The 26,181-nt window shown below is 45.1% G+C and overlaps 1 protein-coding gene across 1 annotated transcript in view; it reads left to right on the forward strand.

Annotated features, from left to right (window-relative positions):
• Window positions 1-26,181, forward strand: part of MOCS3 (molybdenum cofactor synthesis 3) — a 482,262-nt gene that overhangs the window by 112,542 nt on the left and 343,539 nt on the right. Inside the window, exon 4 of the mRNA XM_040429301.1 lies at window positions 15,765-15,885. Coding sequence (XP_040285235.1) covers window positions 15,765-15,885 — 121 coding nt within the window. The remainder of the gene's footprint in view (window positions 1-15,764; window positions 15,886-26,181) is intronic.

Here is a 26,181-nt window from a genome sequence, read left to right on the forward strand (position 1 = left end):
ATAATCCTGTCCCCTGGGAACAGTGTCCATGAGCTCCATAACCACCGGGGCATGATCCGAGATTAACAAATCGGAAATGTCCACCATTTTAACTCTGGTCAACAATCTCGATGATAGGAGATAGTCAATCCTGGACCATGACCCCTGGGCATGAGAAAAATGGGTGTACTCGCGGTCCACTGGGTGATGATATCGCCATGCATCATACAATCCTGCATTTTGTATTAACGGGAGTAGCATCTGGGTTTGATTTTGCTTAGTAGCGGTCACAGGAACCCCTCGCTTCCTGTCTTCCTGTTCACTATGTACCCTGTTAAAATCTCCCGCCACCAATAACATTTGCGAATCGTCTGTCAGAATGACCCTCTCTAGGGTCTTGTAGAAGACTGCCTGGGAAGTATTGGGGGCATAGACGTTATGTATTACTATCTGACCTGCAGGTGAATCTACACATACACGCATCCATCTCCCCTGCTTGTCCGTTGACATAGATGAGATATCATAACTCAGACGTTTATGAAACAGAACCATGATTCCTGCTTTTTTGCCCACTGAGGGCGAACCCACTACCTGTCCCACCCATAATCTTCGCATCCTCCCAAAATCCGCCTCTTCCAAATGGGTCTCCTGCAGAAATGCAACATTAACCCTAAGTTTTTTTAAGATGGCGTAATACCGCCATTCGTTTAGCGGGGGACCGGAGGCCTTTAACATTCCATGTGGCCACTCTCATAGTTGTTTCTCATTTTAGAGATCTCTGCAGGAGAAACCATTCGGAACAAGCAACCAAGATATCTCACATAATGGCGTCTAGGCATCTTCACTCCAACTCGTCCCAGATTAGTGTTCACACCCTCCCCAGTAAGATCTTATTGCCCCGAATTATTAAGGGTTGCACATAGCGCTTAAATTTCGCCAGTATAGCTTCCTTGGCAGCATAGTTCAGATATTTTACTATCGCAGCTCTAGGCCTTGCATTATTGGATCGCGCTCCTAGTCGGTGCGCCCTTTCCACTGTGCATGTGCTCCTCAGCCCCAAAGCTTGCGGTATCTCCACCTCACAAATATCCGCTAGCTGGTTCGGAGGGATCGAATCCGGCAGACCAATTATTCGTAAGTTGCTCCTCCTGGAGCGGTTCTCCAAATCATCGATCTTCTCCCTCAGGAATTGGTTATTACGCAGGAGGTCACTGATGTTGCTTTGAGCCTTCTCCAGCTCTTCCTCGACCAGTACCACCCTCTGCTGCACATTGGTGATCTGTGAGGTATGTTGCGCCACTTCAGTTTGTAGCTGTTGTAAAGCCATTGCGACTGTGGCCTCTAGAGAGGCTTTTATATCTGGCGCAAGGAGTTTGGCCACTTCGATGGCCATGGTTTTACACGAGGCCGTTAAATCATCTTTCGGGAGGTGACTGCAGTCCACCTCTTCATCTTCCGAGCCGGAAGCCTCGGTGCTTCTCTGCGTCGACTGGGAAGTCGAACGGGTAAGCCTGTGATGTTTCTCGGCCACCGGCGCCATCTTGCCCCTGGTTTTCAGGTCGTCTCCTGTCGGGAGTGCTGTCTGGACCTTCTTCTGCGAACCGCCTCTGACCACAAATTTTTCCATGGTTGGCCCCCTGTTGTTCTTGGGGGGTATTTTGCAGCCCCGATAAGCGGCGGTTCTACGAGTTTCGGGCCGGTCGAGCGGAGCGCCTCTCACTAGCGGCTATCCATGCGCGCGCCGGAACCGGAAGTCCAATGCCTTTTCATTATTTCCTGCATTCTACGCTATTCACTGTTAAAGGGAGTGATGAATCTAACTGGGCCATCTTTAGGTTTCTCAAATGGCTTTTTTCTACAGAGTAAGGCCTCCCTCGTCTTGGTTTTGGCCATCTCATAGCCCTTTGTCACCACCCCTATCTGGTATCCCCTGTCTAGGAAGCGTTTCGTGAGGTCTGAAGATTGTTGTTTAATCCTCTCCTCCTTGGAGCATATACGCCTCATCCTCATAAATTGGCCTTTCGGTATGGCCTGTATTACCTTGGGGTAGTGTGATGAAGTGGCATGCAACAATGCATTCATCGAAGTGGGTTTTCTATGCACATCTGTCGCTACCATCCCCCCATTCTCCTTTTTAATGATAATATCAAGGAAGTCCACCTCAACTGGGCTGTTCTTCCAAGTGAGCCTGATATTAAACTCATTAATATTGAGGGCGGCCAGGAAGTCATCCAACTGCGACGTGGAACCCTGCCAGATGAAAAACACATCGTCGATATACCTCGACCAGAGCTGGGCCGCATCAAAGCCCACCGAATTCTGGACGATTTCTCCCTCCCACAGCCCCAGGAACAAATTTGCATACGAGGGCGCCCAAGGGGCCCCCATCGCAGTCCCCTGGAGCTGTAGGAAGAAGCGATCTTTGAAAAGAAAATAATTCTGAGTTAATAAAAATTTCATTAACTTCAAAATTAACTCAATTAGATCATCGTCCAGATTCGTCATTGTAAGAAAGTACTTAGACGCCCTCAGGCCCTGGTCGTGGCACGTTCTCTTGCACGTAGGTTTTGGCTAAATGTAAATATTATGTATCCATTTAGTGATTTAGATTTTTGCCTTCCCTGTATGAATGGATGAGTGGATGGTTTCCCTCCCTTCCCTTTTCTTCTCCTTACAATTTTTTTTTTTTAACTCGTTTTATTGGAGTATAAAGGTGCAATAGTAATGTACATGACATTTTTGGCATGTCAATAAATCCAATAAATGAAAATACAGAGTCAACATATAAATTGACTTAAAACAATCATAAGAAATAAAAAATAAAACATTTCGTGGTACATTATTCTTGATGTAATTTTAATTTCCCCTGGACGCAGCAGGGTTTCTGACAGTTACCAATACAATTCCTAAACAGTTTCACACTTGACATATCAGGGATTTTATCACAGATGGCTATTGAATACATAAATATTCTACATTTCCCATCAAAATCGACATATCAATATGAGATCTCATCGAGAATTTAGCGTATTAGTGGACGCACACCACTCCCCCCACACTTTCTCAAATTTCTGAGGGCACCCCCTGTGAATGTAAACTACTTTTTCTAGAGGAATAATCTGATTTACTACCTGTTTCCAGTGGTTAACATTAGTCATCCTATCAGCCATCCATCTAAGGGCTGATAGGATGACTAATGTTAACCACTGGAAACAGGTAGTAAATCAGATTATTCCTAGCCAGGAATAAAGTTTCTTCCAGAAATATCCTATGATGGTGAGACCACTGCTCCTCATCTATAATTCCCAACAAGCACATCTTAGGACAAAGGGGAACATTTCCTGGCACTAAATCTGACAATAAGGACGTCACATCTCTCCAAAAACTTTGTATGAGTCTACATTCCCACATCATGTGCCAGAGGTTGTCATTGGCCTGATGACATCTTAGGCAGTTGTCGTTCTCAGTCCTGCCCATTTTAAACAGCCTACTAGGAGTAAGATAGCTTCTATGAAGTATATGTAGCTGTACGATCTTATTATTGACCGAGGGAGACACTCTTGTAGGAGCTGCTAATGCCTCGGTCCATTCTGTCTCAGAAAGGGATGGAATGCAAATCCTCTACTTGTCTTCTACGGTCAGAGGGGACATGTTCATTTTCGTGGTTATGAGGTGTGTATAGATAGCCGATATGAGACCTCTAGGGCCTTGTGTGGAGAGCACTCCAATCAATGGATAGTTGGAAATCTTTCTAGAACCTCTACCAAACTGTGCAGAGAGGGCATGTCTAATCTGTAAATACCTGAAGAACATGTGTCTTGGAGTACCAGATTTTTTCCTGGATTTGAGAAAAGGATCTTAAGGATCCTCCCTCATATAGGTCACCCAGTGTCAGTATCCCATGATCCTTTCACATCGCAGCGCCATCATGCCTACTTAAATGCTGAAAAATAGGGTTTTCCCATAGGGGGACTACGTCCGGCAGATCAGTATAAGATTTTAGTTTAGCTGCCTCCCATACCTGATGGGCTAGCCTATGCAGAAGAAGGGCTCTTCCATGGAACAGACTAATATCTTCCAGTACTGGCCATAGGGAATGTAACTGGAGGAAGTCCTGTAGATAGAACTCCGCATTGGGAAGAGGCTGCGAGGAAACCCAAGAGGCGAGGTAACGTAGCTGCCCCGCTAGGAAGTGCAGGAACAGGTCTGGAAGTGCCGCTCCCCCCTGCAATTTAGGCCTCTGCAAAGTACGGCTCGCCAATTTTCTTCTAGCCGCACCCCATATGAAGGCGGACATCATAGAGTGAAGGCGATCAAAGAACCTTCTCGGGACGGTCGTACTAGCATGTTCCAATACATATAAAGCCTTGGGAAGAAGGACCATCTTTATGAGGTCCAGGCGCCCCATCAGTGAAATAGGGAGAGATTGCCATGCTGCAAATTTCTTAGTGAATATAGAGATTAAGGGCTCTGTGTTCAAAGTATATGCTAGGGGTGGATCTCTAGTTATTATGATACCTAGGTATTTAAACCGATCTACCACTGGGAGATTGCAATATATCGTAGGCCATCCCTCAGGCTTAAGAGGCATCAGAGCCGACTTGGACCAGTTAATATGCAATCCAGAGAAACGGCCAAAAATTTCAATCAACTCAATTGCTGTAGGTAATGACTGTTCCGCCCTATCCATAAAAAGGATTAGATCGTCAGCGTATAACCCGACTCTGTACTCTCTATCCCCTAAGGAGATACCACTGTAGATCCCATCCTGTCTCAGTCTAAGTACTAAATGCTCTATTGCGACTGCAAACAGGAGGGGTGACAGAGGACACCTTTGCCTTGTCCCTCTACCTAGTTCAAAGTGACCTGAGTGTGAGCCATTCACCAGTACATTCGCTTTAGGCTGCTTATATAACATTTGTACCCACTGGGCAAATACCGGACCAAAACCAAAACATTTTAGTGCCTCCAGTAAATACGGCCATTCCACCGAGTCAAAGGCTTTGGCCGTGTCCAAAGAAGCCAAAACCCATGGCTTATCTAAGGCTTTACCAATTTGCGTGATAACTTGCGCCCTCCTGATGTTATTGGATGTGGATCTCCCAGGTATGAATCCGGATTGATCCTGGTGTACAATAGATGCAACGACCCTATTCAATCTATTGGCAATTATTTTCGTAAGAACCTTATAATCTAGGATTAGCAAGGATATAGGTCTGTACGAACCACATTCTAAAGGGTCTTTATCTGGTTTCAAGATGACCACTATGGTGGCATCATAAAATGAGTCTGGCAGTTTCTGTTGAGTCTTAGCCGCCTGCAGCATGTTTTTCATTCTGGGGGCTAAAATGTCACCATATCTATTGTACACCTCAATCGGGATGCCATCCGGGCCAGGTGCCTTTCCAGTTGTCAGCCCTCGCATGGCGTCTTGTATTTCTTCTAGTGTAAAATCCCTCTCTAGCATTTCTCTATCCTCAGCACACAATTGGGGATGTGTCACCTCCTGTAAGTATACTGCAAGCTCCTGGGGTGAGTAATATATCACTGAACTATACAATTCTTGATAGAATTCTTGGAATCTAGCAATAATGTCCGGCGACTTTTCTTTTATCTCTCCATCCGACCCTTTGATGCGCAGGACTGGCGGGGCTGAGGAATTATTCCGGGCAACATGGGCCAGTAGCTTACCTGCCTGACCCCCCTGCTCAAAAGACTGTTGTTTAAGAAAGAAAAGTTTGCGATCGCTCTTCTCTTGCAGGTGCTGCATGTATTGTCTCCCCTTAAGGAGCCAGTCTAGCCTGTTAACCTCAGAAGGTTTTCCAGTAAAAGCATACTCGGCTACCTTGCAAGTCTCCTGAAGCTCTACTTCCCTACGGTGGGACTCTTTTAATAAATGCTATGGATGATTTAATGCACCCCCTTAAGTAAGCTTTTAACGTTCCCCAGATCAGTAGCTCGTCTGTTGTGTCTCCCTGCACCTCAAAAAACATATGGAGTTGATCCGGAATTCGATCATTAGATCCTATTAGGGTTAGCCAAAAGGGATGTATACGCATCTTGTTCCCTCTCTCCCGGCCATCCGACAGTAAAAACCTCGCTAACAGCGGAGCATGGTCAGAGGGCCCCTGCGGGCAGTACTCAGTACTCTCCAGTTCAGTAAGGGTCAGTGCGTTACCCATGATGTAGTCTATCCTGGATAAGGCACCTCTAGAAGGGGTGAAGCAAGAGTACTGCACCGCTAGGGGATGTCTTTCCCGCCATAAATCGAGCCATCCCATCTCAGTGGCCACTTTCAGAAGTGCTGAAGTTGAGCTAGTTGTCACCTCGTCTCTTGCTGGGCTCCGAAATCGGTCTAATTCCGAGTTCATTAGCATATTAAAGTCCCCCATACATATTAATCTGACATTCGGTTACTGCACTACAAAGCTCACCACAGCCTGTGGGACAGATGTGCTGGCCGGCGGAGGATTATACACATTAATGATGACGTATGGAATACAGTTGACATATGCATACACAAATATGTACCGTCCATCCGGATCCACAACAGACCTCTGCAGTTCCCATCTCAGGCTGCTATGTATTAAAACCGCTACCCCTCTTGAGTACGAGTTCCCATATGCATTGGCGCTCCACTGTACCCACGGTTTCTTTATCCTGTTACCCGTTTCTAATGTTAAGTGGGTCTCTTGCAACCCCAGGATATGTGGAGCAAGCCGACGCACATGCGAAAACACCGCTATCCTCTTCCTAGGTCCGCCCAAACCTCTCACATTCCATGACATGACTGTTAGTCCCGCCATGCTATCCTAAATCCCATGAATTGCATAAATAATGTTACTTTAAATAGGTTCTCGGATCCCTCTTCTCTGCCACCCACCCTATATAACTGCGTCATACTCTTCCAGGGAATGTTTAACCTCTTGCCGCACACGTAACGCCGAAAGGCGTCATTGCTGCGGCGCTCTCCGGCTACACTAACGCCGATTGGCGTCATCTTGCGTGAGCCGAGATTTCCTGTGAACGCGCGCACACAGAAGCGCGCGTTCACAGGATCGCGTAGTGCACAAGTTCATCTACAGCCTGCCGGCTGCGATCATTGGCTGGCAGGCTGTGGATTTTTGAATCGACGAATGAAATGGTTATGTCAGACACTATTTTGAAAATAGCGTCTGATATAACTGCTGCCTGGTCCTCTGGTGGTCTCTTTCGCTTGGATCGACCACCAGAGGACACGGGCAGCTCTGTAAGTAGCACCAAATCACCACACTACACATTAGATATTACCCTGTCATTTATTAACCCCTTATTTAGCACCTGATCACCCATATTAGACTCCCTGATCACCCCCTTGTCAACCCCCCTGTCACTGATCACCCCCCCTGTAAGGGTCCCTCATCCCTGCCAGGTAGTTAGCTACTTGCTAGGTAGTTTAGCGCCCAGCCCACCGCACCGCAGTCACTGATTAGTCGCTGATTAGCGTCATCGCTGTCGCTAATCAGCACTAGTACTATATAGTATCTGTAAGTGATCAATACTGATCGCATTCAGATCTATATAAGTACATTAGGGTCACCTTAGGTTCTACAAAAAACGCAGTGTTCGCCCGATCAGGCCTGATCTTGTGCGCACACTTGCGTTCAGTCCGCCCCACCGCAGTGGCAGAATATTTTTTTTTCTGATCACTGCAAAAACACCGTAAAATCGCTGCGCCGCTATAAAGATCACTTTTGAGCTTTTTGGATCTTTATTAGCGATCGCAGCTTTACTTCGCAAGCACTCCTTTTTACTAGGTAGGTTTGCTCTTTTTCCCGGGTAGTCTCAGAGGAATACCCCCTAAATTTAGTGAACCCAAAATGTCAAACAAGGGGTATTCCGCTGAAGAGGCCTACAGGATTCTGGCCGTGATGGATGAAAGCGATGGGGACGCCTCATCCGCTGAATCCAGTGGTTCAGAATATGAACCTGTAGACAGCAGTGGCACTCTAACCGCTAGCGAAGATGACGAGGTAGAGGTCCCTGCTACGGTCAGACGTACCCGATCCATGTAAGAGTTCTGCCTACCCCGCATGATGATCCTCATTTGCAGCAGAGTGGTGCTAGCGCTGATCTTGTTTATGGTGCGGCATACACCAGCAGCGCAGCACACCCTGGACCTTCTACCAGCACTGCCGTATTCCCTGGTGAAGTGGCGAGCACCAGAAGGGCAGTTCCAGCTGATACGGTGGCATGTGCAATAACTCCCCTGTCGCAGCCACCGCGTTCACAGGCCCTTAGAACCCTTAGTCTCCCAGAGGTGCTGGCAAATCCTAATTGGCAATCCCCTGCTTCCGCCGCACCCGTATTGCCCCCTTTCACCGCCCAGTCTGGAGTTCGCGTGGAGACGGCTCATTTAGGATCAGCCCTTCAGTTTTTTGAGCTGTTCTTCACCGCGGATCTCTATGACCTAGTTGTGGCAGAAACCAACCGCTACGCCACACAGTTTATTACCGCCAATCTGGAAAGCTTCTATGCCCAGCCTTTCCGGTGGAAACCAGTCACAGTTTCAGAGTTTAAATTTTTTTTGGGCCTTCTCCTCAGCATGGGTCTAACTAAAAAAAATGTATTGCCGTCATATTGGTCTAAAGACACAATATATTACATGCCCATGTTCTCTGCTGCAATGTCTAGGGCACGTTTTGAGGCCATCATGTGCTTTATGCATTTTACGGACAATAGCACCTGTCATCCAAGAGGCCACCCTGCTTATGACCGGCTCCATAAAATTCGGCCCCTCATAGACCATTTGTCATCCAGATTTGCAGATGCGTATACCCCTAATCAAAACATCTGCATAGACGAGTCCCTAGTACATTTTAACGGGCGCCTTGGCATAAAACAGTACATCCCCAGCAAGCGCGCCCGGTATGGGGTCAAACTGTATAAGCTCTGTGAAAGGGCCACAGGCTATACATATCGTTTTAGGGTCTATGAGGGAAAAGACTCAAAACTGGAGCCGGTCGAATGTCCTGACTACCTGGGGAGCAGTGGCAAGATTGTCTGGGACTTGGTGTCACCCTTACTCCACAAGGGGTACCACTTATACGTGGACAATTTTTACTCAAGCGTGGCCCTCTTTCGGCACTTACATCTAGTCGGAATTCAATGCTGTGGCACCGCGCGACCTAGTCGCCGGGGCTTCCCCCAACGGCTCGTTAGTACCCGACTTGCACGGGGGGAGAGGGCTGCCTTGTGTGACCAAGAACTGCTCGCGGTGAAGTGGAGGGACAAGAGGGACGTTTACCTTCTGTCCACCATTCACACAGACACGACTGTCCAAATTGAACGGGCAACTGGAGTCATTGTGAAACCCCTCTCTGTCCACGACTATAACCTTCACATGGGAGGGGTGGACTTCAATGACCAGATGTTGGCTCCCTATTTAGTTTCCCGACGCACCAGACGCTGGTATAAGAAAGTGTCTGTTTATTTAATTCAATTGGCGATGTATAATAGTTTTGTTCTCTACAGTAAGGCTGGGAGAACAGGATCCTTCCTAAAATTCCAGGAAGAGATCATTTCGGAACTCATGTATCCAGGAGGGTCCGTGCCCCAAGTCCCTGATGTAGTGAGCCGGCTACATGGCAGACACTTCCCGTCTGTCTATCCTGGTACCCCGACTCAACGTTCCCCAAGAAAAAGATGTAGTGTCTGTAGCAGGGGTGGAATAAGGCGTGACACCACCTTTTTTTGTCCTGACTGTCCTGACCAGCCTGCCCTATGCATAGGGGAGTGTTTCCGCAAGTTCCACACTCAGGTACACTATTAGTGTAGGGACTGCGTCACACAGGACAGGCACACAGGGGTCTTGGGGCCCTTTCACACAGAGCTGCCACAAACCTCTCCTTTCACCTGGGACAAAGTGCATGATGTACTTCGCCACATCTCTGGGCGATTTGCGCTTTGCACATTGTCCCATGGGGAAGGAGAGGTTTGTCCTATAAAGGTAAAAAAAAAAAAAAAAATCACCGGTAAGCAAAAAAGTTATTGTTCTGTTTCAAAAGTTTATAAAAGTTAATGTTCTCTAAAGTTAATGTTAATAAATTTATTGCGTTGCGGCCTGGTTTTTTCTTTTTTTTTTTTTCCAGGTGGACCAACCGATCGACTAGCTGCAGCACTGATGTGCATTCTGACAGAAGCATTGTGCTGCTGTCAGATTACTCAAAAGTCGGTGTATGCGGCGCTGCAAGACGAGATTTCTTCTCTGCAGTAAAAGATAAGTTTGCCGAGGCATATGAGCTGAGGAGGCGGCTGTGTTCATATGCTTTGGCAAACACTTTGTATATATAAAAAAAAATAAAAAAATCCCGGCAATGATTTATTCATCCACATCGATTGATGTGAATGGAGAAATCTGGTTTGCCAGGGCATACGAGCTAAGTGGGTATGGATGTTGGGCGGAGCTCCTATGTCCTGGCAGACGCCTTTCCCCTCCTTTTGTTTTTTTGGCAGAGATTTTTTTCATCCACATTGATCGATGTGAATGAAGAAATCTGTGCCGTTCATTTTTTCTTTCAGCCCAGAGGCTGAACGGAAAAAAAAAATCTCATTACCTGTATGCTCAATATAAGGAGAATAGCAGAAACTCCTAATGCTGGCCATACATGTAATGCGGAAAATGATTTTTCTTTTTTTTTTCTTTCTTACAAAGTCTCATATTCCACTAACTTGTGACAAAAAATAAAAACTTCCATGAACTCTCTATGCCCATCATGAAATACCTTGGGGTGTCTTCTTTTCAAAATGGGGTCACTTGTGGGGTAGTTATACTGCCCTGGCATTTTAGGGGCCCAAATGCGTGCAAAGTAGTTTGAAATCAAAATGTGTAAAAAATGGCCTGTGAAATCCGAAAGGTGCTCTTTGTAATGTGGGCCCCTTTGCCCACCTAGGCTGCAAAAAAGTGTCACATGTGGTATCGCCGTACTCAGGAGAAGTTGGGGAATGTGTTTTAGGGTGTCATTTTACAAATACCCATGCTGGGTGAGATAAATATCTTGGTCAAATGCCAACTTTGTATGAAAAAATGGGAAAAGTTGTCTTTTGCCGAGATATTTCTCTCACCCAGCATGGGTATATGTAAAAAGACACCCCAAAACACATTGCCCAACTTCTGAGTACGGCGATACCACATGTGTGACACTTTTTTGCAGCCAAGGTGGGCAAATGGGCCCACATTCCAAAGAGCACCTTTAGGATTTCACAGGCCATTTTTTACAGATTTTGATTTCAAACTACTTACCACACATAAGGGCCCCTAGAATGCCAGCTAAAGTTGTGGAGTGCCGATTTGTAAAAAAGGGCCTGGTCACTAGGGGGTATAAACCTGTGGTCCTTAAGTGGTTAAGTACCACCATAACAAACATATAAAGATAAAAAAACACCTTAATGTCAAAAACATCAGGTAATGAGCAGGTTCAAAGCCCGCATCGTTCATGACCATATAAACGGGCACCTGCACGGTGTACATAGATGTTAACCCAGTACAGGTATTCGCCGGGTGAGTCCCTTGGTCATGTACCACTAAACAGCCAAATATCAACTAATACAAGTGCAGGAATTAAACATTGCAGATAACTAAACACTCCGCATATCCCTAATAAGGAACCATGATATTCATACGATACCAAGGGTATAATTCTGTGAGCGGAGTCCAGCTTTGAACAAATCAGCGTCCTTCACAGGTCGACTTGGAATAGGTAAGTGTAGTGTAGATCCCGAAACTGCTCAGGTCAGTGTCTCGGTCTGCTGGCTGCCCATTCATCGGCTTCCCTTGGATCTGTGAAGAATAAGGATTTCCCGCCATCTACAATCCGGAGCCGTGCAGGATACGACATGGAATATTGGACATTCAGCTCACGTAGCTTCCTCTTTACAGCCACGAAGGTGGATCTCTTTTTCTGCAACTCCGCCGAAAAATCAGGGAATAGTGAAAACCTGGAGTTATTATAAGATAAATTCTGCGCGGTTCTTGCCAGATTAAGCAGCAGATCCCTGTCCTTCAAGTTTAGGAGTCTGGCTAGCAGGGGTCTGGAGGGAGCCCCCGGTGGGGGAGGTCTTGCCGGACCTCTGTGAGCCCTTTCTACGGCGTATGTCGCTGAGAACGCCTCACCTGAGAATGTGGTCTTGATCCAATTTTCTATGAAGAACGCCGGATCCATTCCTTCAGCCCTTTCCGGAAGGCCCAAGATTCGGATGTTATTACGTCTGGATCTGTTCTCCAAATCGTCACATTTTTGCTGCCACAACTGAACTTTCTGCTCCAGATCCGAAAGTTTAGCCTGCATTGATCTGGTGATATCTTCCAGCTCTGACACCCTGTGCTCTGTCTCTCTCGCCCTTTCCCTCAGCTGCTGCACATCATGCCTGAGGAGCCCAACATCTACTTTCACCTCCTCAATTTTGCTTGTGAGGGAGGATTGGCACATAGAAATTGCAGTCATCAGCTGCTCATGGGCTGCTTTAGGTGAGAGCTCGGGTTCCTCCTCGCTTTGAGGATCTTGCTGCAGGGTCGGGTTGCCGCGAGTCGCATGTGCGCGCGGATTAGATGGAGACGCGGCGCCATGTTGGTTCTCGGCTCTTGCAAACTCCTTGAGCCGCTCCGCTGCCGCCTGTGCCTTGCTTGGGCTCATTTTGTTCCTCCGGGTGGTCCCCCTCCGTTTCTGGACTTGCCACTCTATATTTGCGCGGCTGATTAGTGGACAGGATTAAGGAGGATTATGTTCGGGACTCGGAGCGGCGCTCAGATGCGTGCGCTCATACCGGAAGTTGGTCACGCCCCCCTCTCCTTACAATTTAATCATGGTAATTTAAAGATATATTCTACTATGAAATGATCTTGAGATTATATTTGTATTTTATGAATTTACCTATGAGCTGAAATGAAGATAATCAAGAGGTATGCTGAGTTATGGACAGCTAGCTTTAGCTCAATGACTGGTAGTTGTTTACAATAGTTGTATTCAGGACCTGGGAGTACTTTATAGCTATGGTTGAAGGACCTGGTAGATGGTCACATGTCCATGATGTCAGGACGATGTGACCGGTGAGCGATCATGTGATTGGGGGATGACGCGGCTGGAGCATGCTCTGTATGACTGCCACCCGGAAGTGCTGGAATCAGGTCGCATTTTGATGACCAGGGAGCGCTGAAGGAGGCAGTCTTGCAACATGGGCGGTTCGCGCCGGAACACACCCCCAGTACAGATGATCATGGTGAGTGATAATTAATCCCTCCTCTTTAGCCTTTATATGCCCAAGTTTGTCTTGGTGTGTTTATACCTCCTGACGAAGCCTACGTGGTGAAACACGTGTCGAGGTTGAAGCAGTGGGGGAATCGTGTTACCATTCTACAGCAGCAACATGGGTAGGTAACTTGGCAGCTGGATCAGGGTGGGACGAGAGGCTTGCAGTTCATTGTTATATGCCATCTTCATTAGTAGTATTGCACCGTCCATTGACACCTCACAGCATCCTTGGACAGATGTTGTGAACAATAGTCAGGTAGTTGTTTTATACTAGGGATTAGCAATTGCACCCGAAACTACACTTTTGTTCACGGCCTCTGGTAAATTGTTGTTCTCTGCTGTTTATGGTCACATTATCCCCCATTGTGATTCTCCACATTGTATAGCCCTTTGTGGCTCAGTCTCCATGTCCTGTCCCTTTTGAGCATTACCTGAAATGATCATGTGATTTATATTGAATAAAATGAGATTTTTTACTTGTAAAAATCCTTGCTCTTTTTTTGTACAAACTGAAACAAAGAAAGTAGACATATTTGATATAATTGCATCCGTAACAACCTACTCTATAAAATTAGCACATGATCTACCCTGTCAGATGAATGTGACGTGCAGGGGCTCGTTTTTTGCAGGAAGAGTTGATGTTTTTATTAGTACCATTTTTGGGTACATATGATTGTTTAATCATTCATCATAATACTTTAGGTTGAAAGGTGAACAAAAAATTGGTTGTTTTAGCACTGTTTTTATTTATTTATTTTTACAGTGTTCACCTGAGGGGTTAGGTCATGTGACATTTTTATAGAGCAGATCGTTACGGACATGGCAATACCTAATATGTATACTTTTTCTTATTTATTTAAGTTTTACACAATAACAGCATTTTTTGAACCAAAGAAACAATGTTTTAGTGTTTCCATATTCTGAGCCATAATTTTTTTGTTTTTGGGCGATTGTCTTAGGTAGGAGCTTATTTTTTGCGGGATGAGGTGACTGTTAGATTGGTACTATTTTGGGGGGTATACGCCTTTTTGATCACTTGGTGTTGCACGTTTAGTGATGTAAGGTGACAAAAAAATGTTTTTTTTAGCACAGTTTTTAGTTAATTTTTTTTAACTGTGTTCACCTGAGGAGTTAGATCATGTGATCTTTTTATAGAGACGGGCGATACCGAATATGTCTACTTTTATTTTTTTCCCCTATTTTTTACAATTTTGTTTCCCTTTATCTTGGCTAAAGGATATTTTTATTTCTTTTTTTACTTGAAACTTTAAATTTCTTTGGGGAAAACTTTTTTTTCACTTTTTTTTTTTTTTTTTTTACTTTTTTTTTTTGGCCCTCTCTGGGACTTCAACTTTTGGGGGTCTGATCCCCTTTACAATGCATGACAATACTTCTGCATTGTCATGCATTGGCTGCAAGTGTATTACACACTGTAATACACTTACAGCCTTCTTGCCTGTGAGATTCAGGAGGCTGGATCTCACAGGCTGTCACGGAAGGCAGCCACGATGCCTAAGGAAGGCATCGTGCTGCCTACCATGCCCCGTCACAGCAGCGTGGGGACCCGATGGGTGTTTACTCCCTGCACGGACATCACACATGCCGCGGTCAGTGCTGACTGCGGCTGTGCAGGGGTTAATGCACCGGCATCAGTGATTTCACCGATGCCGGCGCATGCAGCAGATCGGGCGGAGATGACGAACATGTTCGTCATGGGTCCTTAACGGGTTAAGGTAAAAAATGGCAGGGTCCCGAAGGGGTTAAATTATCATGGACATCCACATTAGATTTATATTACAGTTTGTTAAAGGGGTTGTCTCTTCACAGACAATGGGGGCATATCGCTAGGATATGCCCCCATTTTCTTATAAGTGCGGGTCATACCGCTGGGACCCACACCAAATCGAGAAAGGAGCCCTGAAAGTTTTGGAGGGTGCACTGCGCATGCACAGCTGCCCTCCATTCATTTTCTATGGGGCCCACGAAAATAGCCAAGCGCTGGCTCGGCTATTTCCGCCGGGCCCATATAAATGAATGGGAGTAGTGGCCGGTCATGCATGGTGCACTCCCATTCACTTCTATGGGTAGAGCGCTTGGTTGTGGCCGGAGCAGAGCCCTCCAGCAACCACATTGCGGGGCTCTGTTCCCGATATAGGTGCGATATGCCCCCATTGTCTGTGATGAGACAACCAATGCAGCAATATCTTTTTATGTTCTTCAATGATGAGCCCTGGTAGGAATTATTATTATTATTTTTTTTTATATATAAAGCAGCTTAGGTGACACAGTAAATATTGACAGCAGCATCTGAGGTGTTAAACTAATTAGATGTAGAGGAGTGATTAGATGAGCAAGTGCTCATCTTCACTCCTTTTCTGAAAAAAATTAAATACCGGTATATCACTCAGAAGTCTGCTATATTACACTTATAATAAAGAGGTTTGTGTATTACGGTACCTTAATGTGGTAAAGTTCTAAAGTTTCTTTTTATGCACACAGGACGATTGGGATTGCTGGATTATGATGTAGTAGAAATGAGCAATCTTCATAGACAAGTTTTGCATGGAGAAAAAAGAAAAGGCATGTCAAAATCTGCATCGGTTGTGAAAACACTAACAAAGTATGTTTTGAAATTAGTCATGCTTTGAACCTCATGTGGGAAATTTAGCGAAACTAAAGAAAAATGGAGATGTTTCTGAGATCAACCAATCAGATTGTTTGATTAATTTTTTTTCAAGAGGACATCTAAAAAAAAAAGAAGAAAAAAAGAGAGCTGAAATCTGATTAGATGCTGTCGGTAGCAACTCCACTCTTTATACAGATTTTGATGTATCCCCTCTACATATCTTTTGATCTATATTTTTAATTAGACCTACTTGCATAAAATCCTATGGTATATCTTTCTTTCTTTTTTTTTTTTTTTTACTGACCCCCTGATGATTCAGATGCATTGAAACCTTTACCAAATATGCTTTAATCCCTCTATGACTAAGCCTTTTAAAGCTTCAGGACAAGTTTTTAGAAATTTGGTATGCATGAATTTATCTGATTAACTTGGCAATGGTTTAGTTTTGTTTCTTATTTTAGGCTAGTTTCACACTAACTATATACATTCGGTTCTTACCTGCCGGATCTCTTTGCATTCCGGCATTGCTGGAAGTTTGTAAATCTCTGTCCGACCCCATTAACTATAATGGGGGCTGGCAGGAGTCCGGCCTCATTCGAGCAAATACAGTATGCCGGGAATCTCCCAGAAGAAACTGATGACCAGTCATCAGTGTTTGATTGGCGGGGGTCCATCACCCAGGGCACCCATCGATCATCTGTTTGAGAAGGCATTGACACTTGCAGCTTTGCCTAGGCCATTTGACATTTATATTTAGTAAAGGTGTGGGCTATTCACAGTGTTCCCAGTGGAAGTGAAGCAAGATGACTATGCAGGAACTTAGTCCTGTCGATCAAGAAGGAGAAGGTGGTGCTGGTAAAATAAGCAAGAGGAGCAAAGGTGCCCAAAAGTGGTTTACATAACCTATATATTTTAATAGCATTAATCTAATTCAAGTCTGCTGTGAATTTTCTCTTGCTGGAAGGAAACGCAGCATAAATGCAGACAAGTGTGTTTCCTTTGCTGCGCCCAAAATGAAGTGCAGCGCATCCACATGTTCTGTTTTTTTTTTATGCAGTTTTTGAAGCTAGTTTTTTGCAGTTTTTGAAGTGGATTGAAAAAAGTGGAGAAGTTGTATCTTCCTTTATATTTTCTCTCTTGTTTAGACCCACACATGATTTTAGTTTCAAAGACTGCATCAAAAAACCTGAATGCATGGCAGCCACACAGAGCAGTTGGGATGCAGTTTTGAAGCAGTTTAGGTGCTAAACTTTCTAAAATTCTCTAAGTACATTGTAAATGCATGTTTGTTGATGCAGTAACTGCTTGCAGTTTTCAACTGCATCACAGCACAGTGCTGCCACACGTTCAGGTTTTTTATGCAGTTTTTGAAGCCGGAGGTGGATTGAAAAAAAGGGGAGAAATTGTATCTGCCTTTAATACTTTCTCTCCTTTTATCATCCACACCTGATTTTGACTTAAAAACCTTTATAAAAGAACTTGAACGTGTGGCAACTTAGTTGGTATTCTTTTGCGATGCAGTTACTGCATCAAAAAACATGCGTGCACGCTGTTATAGAATCTGGCAAACTACAATTTAACCGCCTACGGACCGCCTAACGCAGGATTGCGTTCCAGAGGCGGTCGATTCATTCCTCCTGGACGCGCCGGTGCGTCATCTCGCGAGAGGCGAGATTTCCTGTGAACGCGCGCGCACACAGGAGCGCGCGTTCACAGGAACCGAAGGTAAACGAGTGGATCTGCAGCCTGCCAGCGGCTATCGTTCGCTGGCAGGCTGTAGATGCGATCTTTTTAACCCCTTAAAGGTATATTAGATGCTGTTTTGATAACAGTGTCTAATATACCTGCTACCTGGTCCTCTGGTGGTCCGTTTTGCTTGGATCGACCACCAGAGGACACAGGCAGCTCTGTAAGTAGCACCAATCACCACTACACTACACCCCCCCGGTCACTTATTAACCCCTGATCACCCCATATAGACTCCCTGATCACCCCCCTGTCATTTATCACCCCCTGTAAGGCTCCATTCAGACGTCAGTATGTGTTTTGCGGATCCGCAAACTACTTACAGACGTCTGAATGGAGTCTTACAGGGGGGTGATCAAAGACGGGGGTGATCACCCCATATTAGACTCCCTGATCACCCCCCTGTCATTGATCACCCCCCTGTAAGGCTCCATTCAGACGTCAGTATGTGTTTTGCGGATCCGCGGACCCACGGATCCGCGGATCCACAAAACACATACGGACGTCTGAATGGAGCCTTACAGGCTCCGCAAAACACGGACACCGCGGCTCCGCAAAACACGGACACCGCGGCTCCGCAAAACACGGACACCGCGGCTCCGCAAAACACGGACACCGCGGCTCCGCAAAACACGGACACCGCGGCTCCGCAAAACACGGACACCGCGGCTCCGCAAAACACGGACACCGCGGCTCCGCAAAACACGGACACCGCGGCTCCGCAAAACACGGACACCGCGGCTCCGCAAAACACGGACACCGCGGCTCCGCAAAACACGGACACCGCGGCTCCGCAAAACACGGACACCGCGGCTCCGCAAAACACGGACACCGCGGCTCCGCAAAACACGGACACCGCGGCTCCGCAAAACACGGACACCGCGGCTCCGCAAAACACGGACACCGCGGCTCCGCAAAACACGGACACCGCGGCTCCGCAAAACACGGACACCGCGGCTCCGCAAAACACGGACACCGCGGCTCCGCAAAACACGGACACCGCGGCTCCGCAAAACACGGACACCGCGGCTCCGCAAAACACGGACACCGGCAATGTGCTTTCCGCATTTTGCGTATCCGCACATTGCCAGAACTATATAGAAAATGCCTTTGCTTGTCCGCAATTGCGGACAAGAATAGGACATGTTCTATAGGCTCTACAAAAAATGCAGTGTTCGCCCGATCAGGCCTGATCTTGTGCGCACACTTGCGTTCAGTCCGCCCCACCGCAGTGACAGAATTTTTTTTTCTGATCACTGCAAAAACACTGTAAAATCGCTGCGGCGCTATAAAAAGATCATTTTTGAGGGGCATGGCGAGTTCATAGAAGATTTTTATTTTTTTGTCACAAGTTAGCGGAAATTGATTATATATTTTTTTTTTTTCTTTTTTTTTTTCTTACAAAGTCTCATATTCCACTAACTTGTGACAAAAAATAAAATCTCACATGAACTCACCATACCCCTCACGGAATCCAAATGCGTAAATTTTTTTTGACATTTATATTCCAGACTTCTTCTCACGCTTTAGGGCCCCTAAAATGCCAGGGCAGTATAAATACCCCACAAGTGACCCCATTTCGGAAAGAAGACACCCCAAGGTATTCGCTGAGGGGCATATTGAGTCCATGAAAGATTGAACTTTTTGTCACAAGTTAACTTGTGCCAAAAAAAAAAAAACTGCTATGACCTCGCCATGCCCCTCACGGAATACCTTGGGGTGTCTTCTTTCCAAAATGGGGTCACATGTGGGGTATTTATACTGCCCTGGCATTTTAGGGGCCCTAAAGCGTGAGAAGAAGTCTGGAATCCAAATGTCTAAAAATGCCCTCCAAAAAGGAATTTGGGCCCCTTTGCGCACCTAGGCTGCAAAAAAGTGTCACGCATGTGGTATCGCCGTACTCAGAAGTAGGGCAATGCGTTTTGGGGTGTCTTTTTACATATACCCATGCTGGGTGAGAGAAATATCTCTCTAAAATGACTACTTTGTATAACAAAATGGGAAAAGTTGACTTTTACAGAGATATTTCTCTCACCCAGCATGGGTATATGTAAAAATACACCCCAAAACACATTGCCCTACTTCTCCTGAGTATGGCGATACCACATGTGTGACACTTTTTTGCAGCCTTGGTGCGCAAAGGTGCCCACATTCTAATGAGCACCTTTAGGATTTCACAGGACATTTTTTACACATTTGAATTTCAAACTACTTCTCACGCATTAGGGCCCCTAAAATGCCAGGGCAGTATAACTACCCCACAAGTGACCCCATTTTGGAAAGAAGACACCCCAAGGTATTTGTGATGGGCATAGTGAGTTCATGGAAGTTTTTATTTTTTGTCACAAGTTAGTGGAATATGAGACTTTGTAAGAAAAAAACAAACAAAAAAAAAAAATCATCATTTTCCACTAACTTGTGACAAAAAATAAAAAGTTCTATGAACTCACTATGCCCATCAGCCAATAACTTAGGGTGTCTACTTTCCGAAATGGGGTCATTTGTGGGGTTTTTCTATTGTCTGGGCATTGTAGAACCTCAGGAAACATGACAGGTGCTCAGAAAGTCAGAGCTGCTTCAAAATGCGGAAATTCACATTTTTGTACCATAGTTTGTAAACGCTATAACTTTTACCCAAACCAATAAATATACACTTATTGCATTTTTTTTTAATCAAAGACATGTAGAACAATAAATTTGGAGAAAAATTTATGTAGAAATGTAGTTTTAAAAAAAAAAAATTACAACTGAAAGTGAAAAATTTCAGTAAATTTCGATTAATATCAAAAAAAGCAAAAATGCCAGCAGCAATGAAATACCACCAAATGAAAGCTCTATTAGTGAGAAGAAAAGGAGGTAAAATTTATTTGGGTGGTAAGTTGTATGACCAAGCAATTAACCGTGAAAGTAGTGTAGTGCAGAATTGTAAAAAGTGGTCTGGTCATTAGGGGGTTTAAGCTAGGGGAGCTGAGGTGGTTAAGGGGTTGTCCGGGTTCTGAGCTGTTCCAGGACATTTCCCGATTTTCACCCAGGCAGCCCCCCCTAGCGCAGGGCAAGGGCTGTTTTTTTTTTTTTTTTTTAAACTCGTTTTATTGAAGTATTACAAGTAAGGCAAGTTACATCAAGACAGTGCAGGGGTAAATCCCACGCAGGGGATACAATGACATCGTAATAGATCTCGATGGTCCTACAACAGACCTGGAGAGGAATCCATTCTCAGGTAAATATAAGAGAACATCAAAGGCAATGAGGCATAAGCTAGAGCCCGGGATCACACAGCAGGCATATGGATGACATCAGCCACAGAATACATACATACATTGTGTAATGTTAAAGAAGATGAACACCACTCTCCCCACACCTTGTGGAACTTTTGTGTGCACTTTCTGTGAATAAATATAATTTTTTCCATACTCACAGCGTGATTGACCAGTGATTTCCATTGACCCAGTGTGGGTGCTCTGTCAGCCATCCACCTCAAAGCAATGGCTTTTCTAGCAAATAATAGAGTCTCACTCAAGAATACCCTATGATGATGCCCCCAGGTTTCCTCATCTAATATTCCCAAAACACAGACTTTAGGGCAGAGCGGTACTGCAGTGGGGACCAAAGTTGTCAGCACCTCTGTGACCGCTCTCCAGAAGCCTTGTAAGTGCATGCAATCCCACATGAGATGCCAGAAGTCAGCATTATCCAGCAAGCATCTGTGACACCTATTATGAGGCAGTCTGCCCATTTTGTGCAGTCTAGTTGGTGTGAGGTAACTTCTGTGCAGAATAAACAGCTGAATCAGCCTATTATTAATTGATGGGGAGACTTTTACCGGAGCCATCAGGGCTTCATTCCAGTCATCAGCCGTCAGGGAAGGTATGGAATTTTTCCACTTTTCCTCGATGGCGAGAGGGTTCATCAGCATCCGGTTATTGAGTAAATGTGTATATAGCACAGAGATAATACCCCTCGGACCCTGTGATCTTAGCACACCTATTAAAGGGTATTTTGAAATTTTCGGGTCTCCCGCCCCAAATTGAGCTATTAACGCATGCCTCAGCTGCAAATATCTAAAGAAAAAATTACGAGGTAACTCAAACTTCTCCTGCATCTGTGTAATGGAACAAAGAGTGCCCCGACGTATAGGTCCCTCAGGATAAGAACCCCGTGGGACTTCCACAGATTCCCTCCCTCTAATTCTTTCAGATGTTCGAATTGTTCCATATCTGTATATCATCCGGGAGATCCTTAAATGATTGCATCTTGGCAGCACTCCACACCTGGTGGGCCAATTTGTGTATGGGAAGCAAGCGCGTAGTAACAGACCGTGACCCCTCTAACAGTGGCCACAGGGATGACATACTCAGATATTCTCTTAGATAGTATTCTGCATTTGGCAATTCTGGCGTTAGGATCCAGGGAGATAAGAATTTAAACTGACCGGCTAGATAATACAGGAAGAAATCAGGCAAGGCGGCTCCGCCCTCTAGCTTAGATCTTTGCAGGACTTTAAGGGAGAGCTTCCTTCTAGAATCCCCCCAAATGAAGTTAGCTACTATTGAATGAAGGCGACCAAAGAATCCCTGTGAAATCTGTGTGCATGCATGCGCCAGGAGGTATAGCCCTTTAGGCAGTAGAATCATTTTGACCAGATTTAGTCTCCCCATAGTTAATAACGGTAGGGATTTCCATGTTCTGAATTTATCAGTAAACAGGGATTCCAAGGGTGCTATATTTAACCACCTCAGCCCCCATGGCTTAAACACCCTGAAAGACCAGGAAACTTTTTACACTTCTGACCTACACTACTTTCACCGTTTATTGCTCGGTCATGCAACTTACCACCCAAATGAATTTTTCCTCCTTTTCTTCTCACTAATAGAGCTTTCATTTGGTGGTATTTCATTGCTGCTGACATTTTTACTTTTTTTGTTATTAATCGAAATTTAACGATTTTTTTGCAAAAAAAATGACATTTTTCACTTTCAGTTGTAAAATTTTGCAAAAAAAACGAGATCCATATATAAATTTTGCTCTAAATTTATTGTTCTACATGCCTTTGATAAAAAAAAAAATGTTTGGGTAAAAAAAATATGGTTTGGGTAAAAGTTATAGCGTTTACAATCTATGGTACAAAAATGTGAATTTCCGCTTTTTGAAGCAGCTCTGACTTTCTGAGCACCTGTCCTGGTTTCTGAGGTTCTACAATGGCCAGACAGTACAAACACCCCACAAATGACCCCATTTCGGAAAGTAGACACCCTAAGGTATTCGCTGATGGGCATAGTGAGTTCATAGAACTTCTTATTTTTTGTCACAAGTTAGCGGAAAATTATGATTATTTTTTATTTTTTTTTCTTACAAAGTCTCATATTCCACTAACTTGTGACAAAAAATAAAAAGTTCTATGAACTCACTATGCCCATCAGCGAATACCTTGGGGTCTCTTCTTTCCAAAATGGGGTCACTTGTGGGGTAGTTATACTGCCCTGGCATTCTAGGGGCCCAAATGTGTGGTAAGGAGTTTGAAATCAAATTCTGTAATAAATGGCTGGTGAAATTCGAAAGGTGCTCTTTGGAATGTGGGCCCCTTTGCCCACCTAGGCTGCAAAAAAGTGTCACACATCTGGTATCTCCGTATTCAGGAGAAGTTGGGGAATGTGTTTTGGGGTGTCATTTTACATATACCCATGCTGGGTGAGAGAAATATCTTGGCAAAAGACAACTTTTCCCATTTTTTTTATACAAAGTTGGCATTTGACCAAGATATTTATCTCACCCAGCATGGGTATATGTAAAATGACACCCCAAAACACATTCCCCAACTTCTCCTGAATACGGAGATACCAGATGTGTGACACTTTTTTGCAGCCTAAGTGGGCAAAGGGGCCCATATTCCAAAGAGCACCTTTCGGATTTCACTGGTCATTTTTTACAGAATTTGATTTCAAACTCCTTACCACACATTTGGGCCCCTAGAATGCCAGGGCAGTATAACTACCCCACAAGTGACCCCATTTTGGAAAGAAGACACCCCAAGGTATTTCGTGATGGGCATAGTGAGTTCATGGAAGTTTTTATTTTTTGTCACAAGTTAGTGGAATATGAGACTTTGTAAGGGAAAAAAATAAAAATAAAAAAATCATCATTTTCTGCTAACTTGTGACAAAAAATATAAAATTCTAGGAACTCGCCATGCCCCTCACGGAATACCTTGGGGTGTCTTCTTTCCAAAATGGGGTCACTTGTGGGGTAGTTATACTGCCCTGGCATTTTCCAGGGGCCCCTAATGTGTGGTAAGTAGGTAAATGACCTGTGAAATCCTAAAGGTGCTCTTTGGAATATGGGCCCCTTTGCCCACCTAGGCTGCAAAAAAGTGTCACACATGTGGTATCGCCGTATTCAGGAGAAGTTGGGGAATGTGTTTTGGGGTGTCTTTTTACATATACCCATGCTGGGTGAAAGAAATATCTCGGCAAAAGACAACTTTTCCCATTTTTTTATACAAAGTTGGCATTTGACCAAGATATTTATCTCACCCAGCATGAGTATATGTAAAATGACACCCCAAAACACATTGCCCAACTTCTCCTGAATACGGCGATACCACATGTGTGACACTTTTTTGCAGCCTAGATGCGCAAAGGGGCCCACATTCATTTTATGAGGGCATTTTTAGATATTTGGATCCCAGACTTCTTCTCACGCTTTAGGACCCCTAGAATGCCAGGGCAGTATAAATACCCCACATGTGACCCCATTTTGGAAAGAAGACACCCCAAGGTATTCAATGAGGGGCATGGCGAGTTCATAGAATTTTTTTTTTTTTGCCACAAGTTAGCAGAAATTGATATATTTTTTTTCTCACAAAGTCTCCCTTTCCGCTAACTTGGGACAAAAATTTCAATCTTTCATGGACTCAATATGCCCCTCACGGAATACCTTGGGGTGTCTTCTTTCCGAAATGGGGTCACATGTCGGGTATTTATACTGCCCTGGCATTCTAGGGGTCCTAAAGCGTGAGAAGAAAAATTTTACGCATTTGGATTCCGTGAGGGGTATGGTGAGTTCATGTGAGATTTTATTTTTTGACACAAGTTAGTGGAATATGAGACTTTGTAAGAAAAAAATATATAATTTCCGCTAACTTGGGCCAAAAAAATGTCTGAATGGAGCCTTACAGGGGGGTGATCAATGACAGGGGGGTGATCAATGACAGGGGGGTGATCAGAGAGTCTATATGGGGTGATCACCCCCCTGTCATTGATCACCCCCCCTGTAAGGCTCCATTCAGATGTCCGTATGTGTTTTGCGGATCCGATCCATATATCCGTGGATCCGTAAAAATCATACGGACATCTGAATGCAGCCTGACAGGGGGGGTGATCAATTACAGGGGGGGTGATCAATGACAGGTGGGTGATCAGGGAGTCTATATGGGGTGATCACCCCCCCTGGAAGGCTCCAGGGAGACGCCTGTATGTGTTTTGCGGATCCGATCCATCTATCAGTGGATCCGTAAAAATCATGCGGACATCTTAATGGAGCTTTACAGGGGTGTGATCAATGACAGGGGGGTAATCAATGACAGGGGGGTGATCAGGGAGTCTATATGGGGTGATCACCACAGTCATTGATCACGCCCCTGTAAGGCTCCATTCAGACGTCCGTATGCGTTTTGCGGATCCGATCCATCTATCAGTGGATCCGTAAAAATCATGCGGACATCTGAATGGAGCTTTACAGGGGGGTGATCAATGACAGGGGGGTGATCAGGGAGTCTATATGGGGTGATCAGGGGTGATCAAGGGTGATCAAGGGTGAATAAGGGGTTAATAAGTGACAGGGGGGGGGGTGTAGTGTAGTGGTGCTTGGTGCAACATATTACTGAGCTACCTGTGTCCTCTGGTGGTCCCCTTTGTTTGGATCGACCACCAGAGGACCAGGTAGCAGGTATATTAGACGCTGTTATCAAAACAGCGTCTAATATACCTGTTAGGGGTTAAAAAAATCACATCTCCAGCCTGCCAGCGAACGATCGCCGCTGGCAGGCTGGAGATCCGCTCTCTTACCTTCCGCTCCTGTGAACGCGCGCGCCTGTGTGCGCGCGTTCACAGGAAATCTCGCATCTCGCGAGAGGACGCACCGGCGCGTCCACCCAGAAGAGCAGGACCGCCGCAAAGACGCAATCCTGCGTACGGCGGTCCTGAGAAGGTTAAGGAGTACGCCAATTGGGGGTCCCTGGTGATCATAATTCCCAGATACTTAAAACATTCTACAACCGGTAAATTGCAGTAATGCGAGGACCACGTGTGTGCCCACAATGGCATAAGTGCTGATTTCATCCAATTTATGTGTAAACCCGAGTACTCTCCAAACCTTTTTATTATATCAATTGCTCTAGGGAGCGTAGTGTCAGGTTCATCCATAAAGAGAAGGAGATCATCCGCATATAATCCAACTTTATCTGTTCTATCTCCCATGCTCACCCCTCTAAAGACCGGGCCCTGTCTGATTCTTAGGGCGAGATGTTCTATCGCTATGGCAAACAGC

Source organism: Bufo bufo, chromosome 4, assembly GCF_905171765.1.
Source record: "Bufo bufo chromosome 4, aBufBuf1.1, whole genome shotgun sequence".
Taxonomy (NCBI): domain Eukaryota; kingdom Metazoa; phylum Chordata; class Amphibia; order Anura; family Bufonidae; genus Bufo; species Bufo bufo.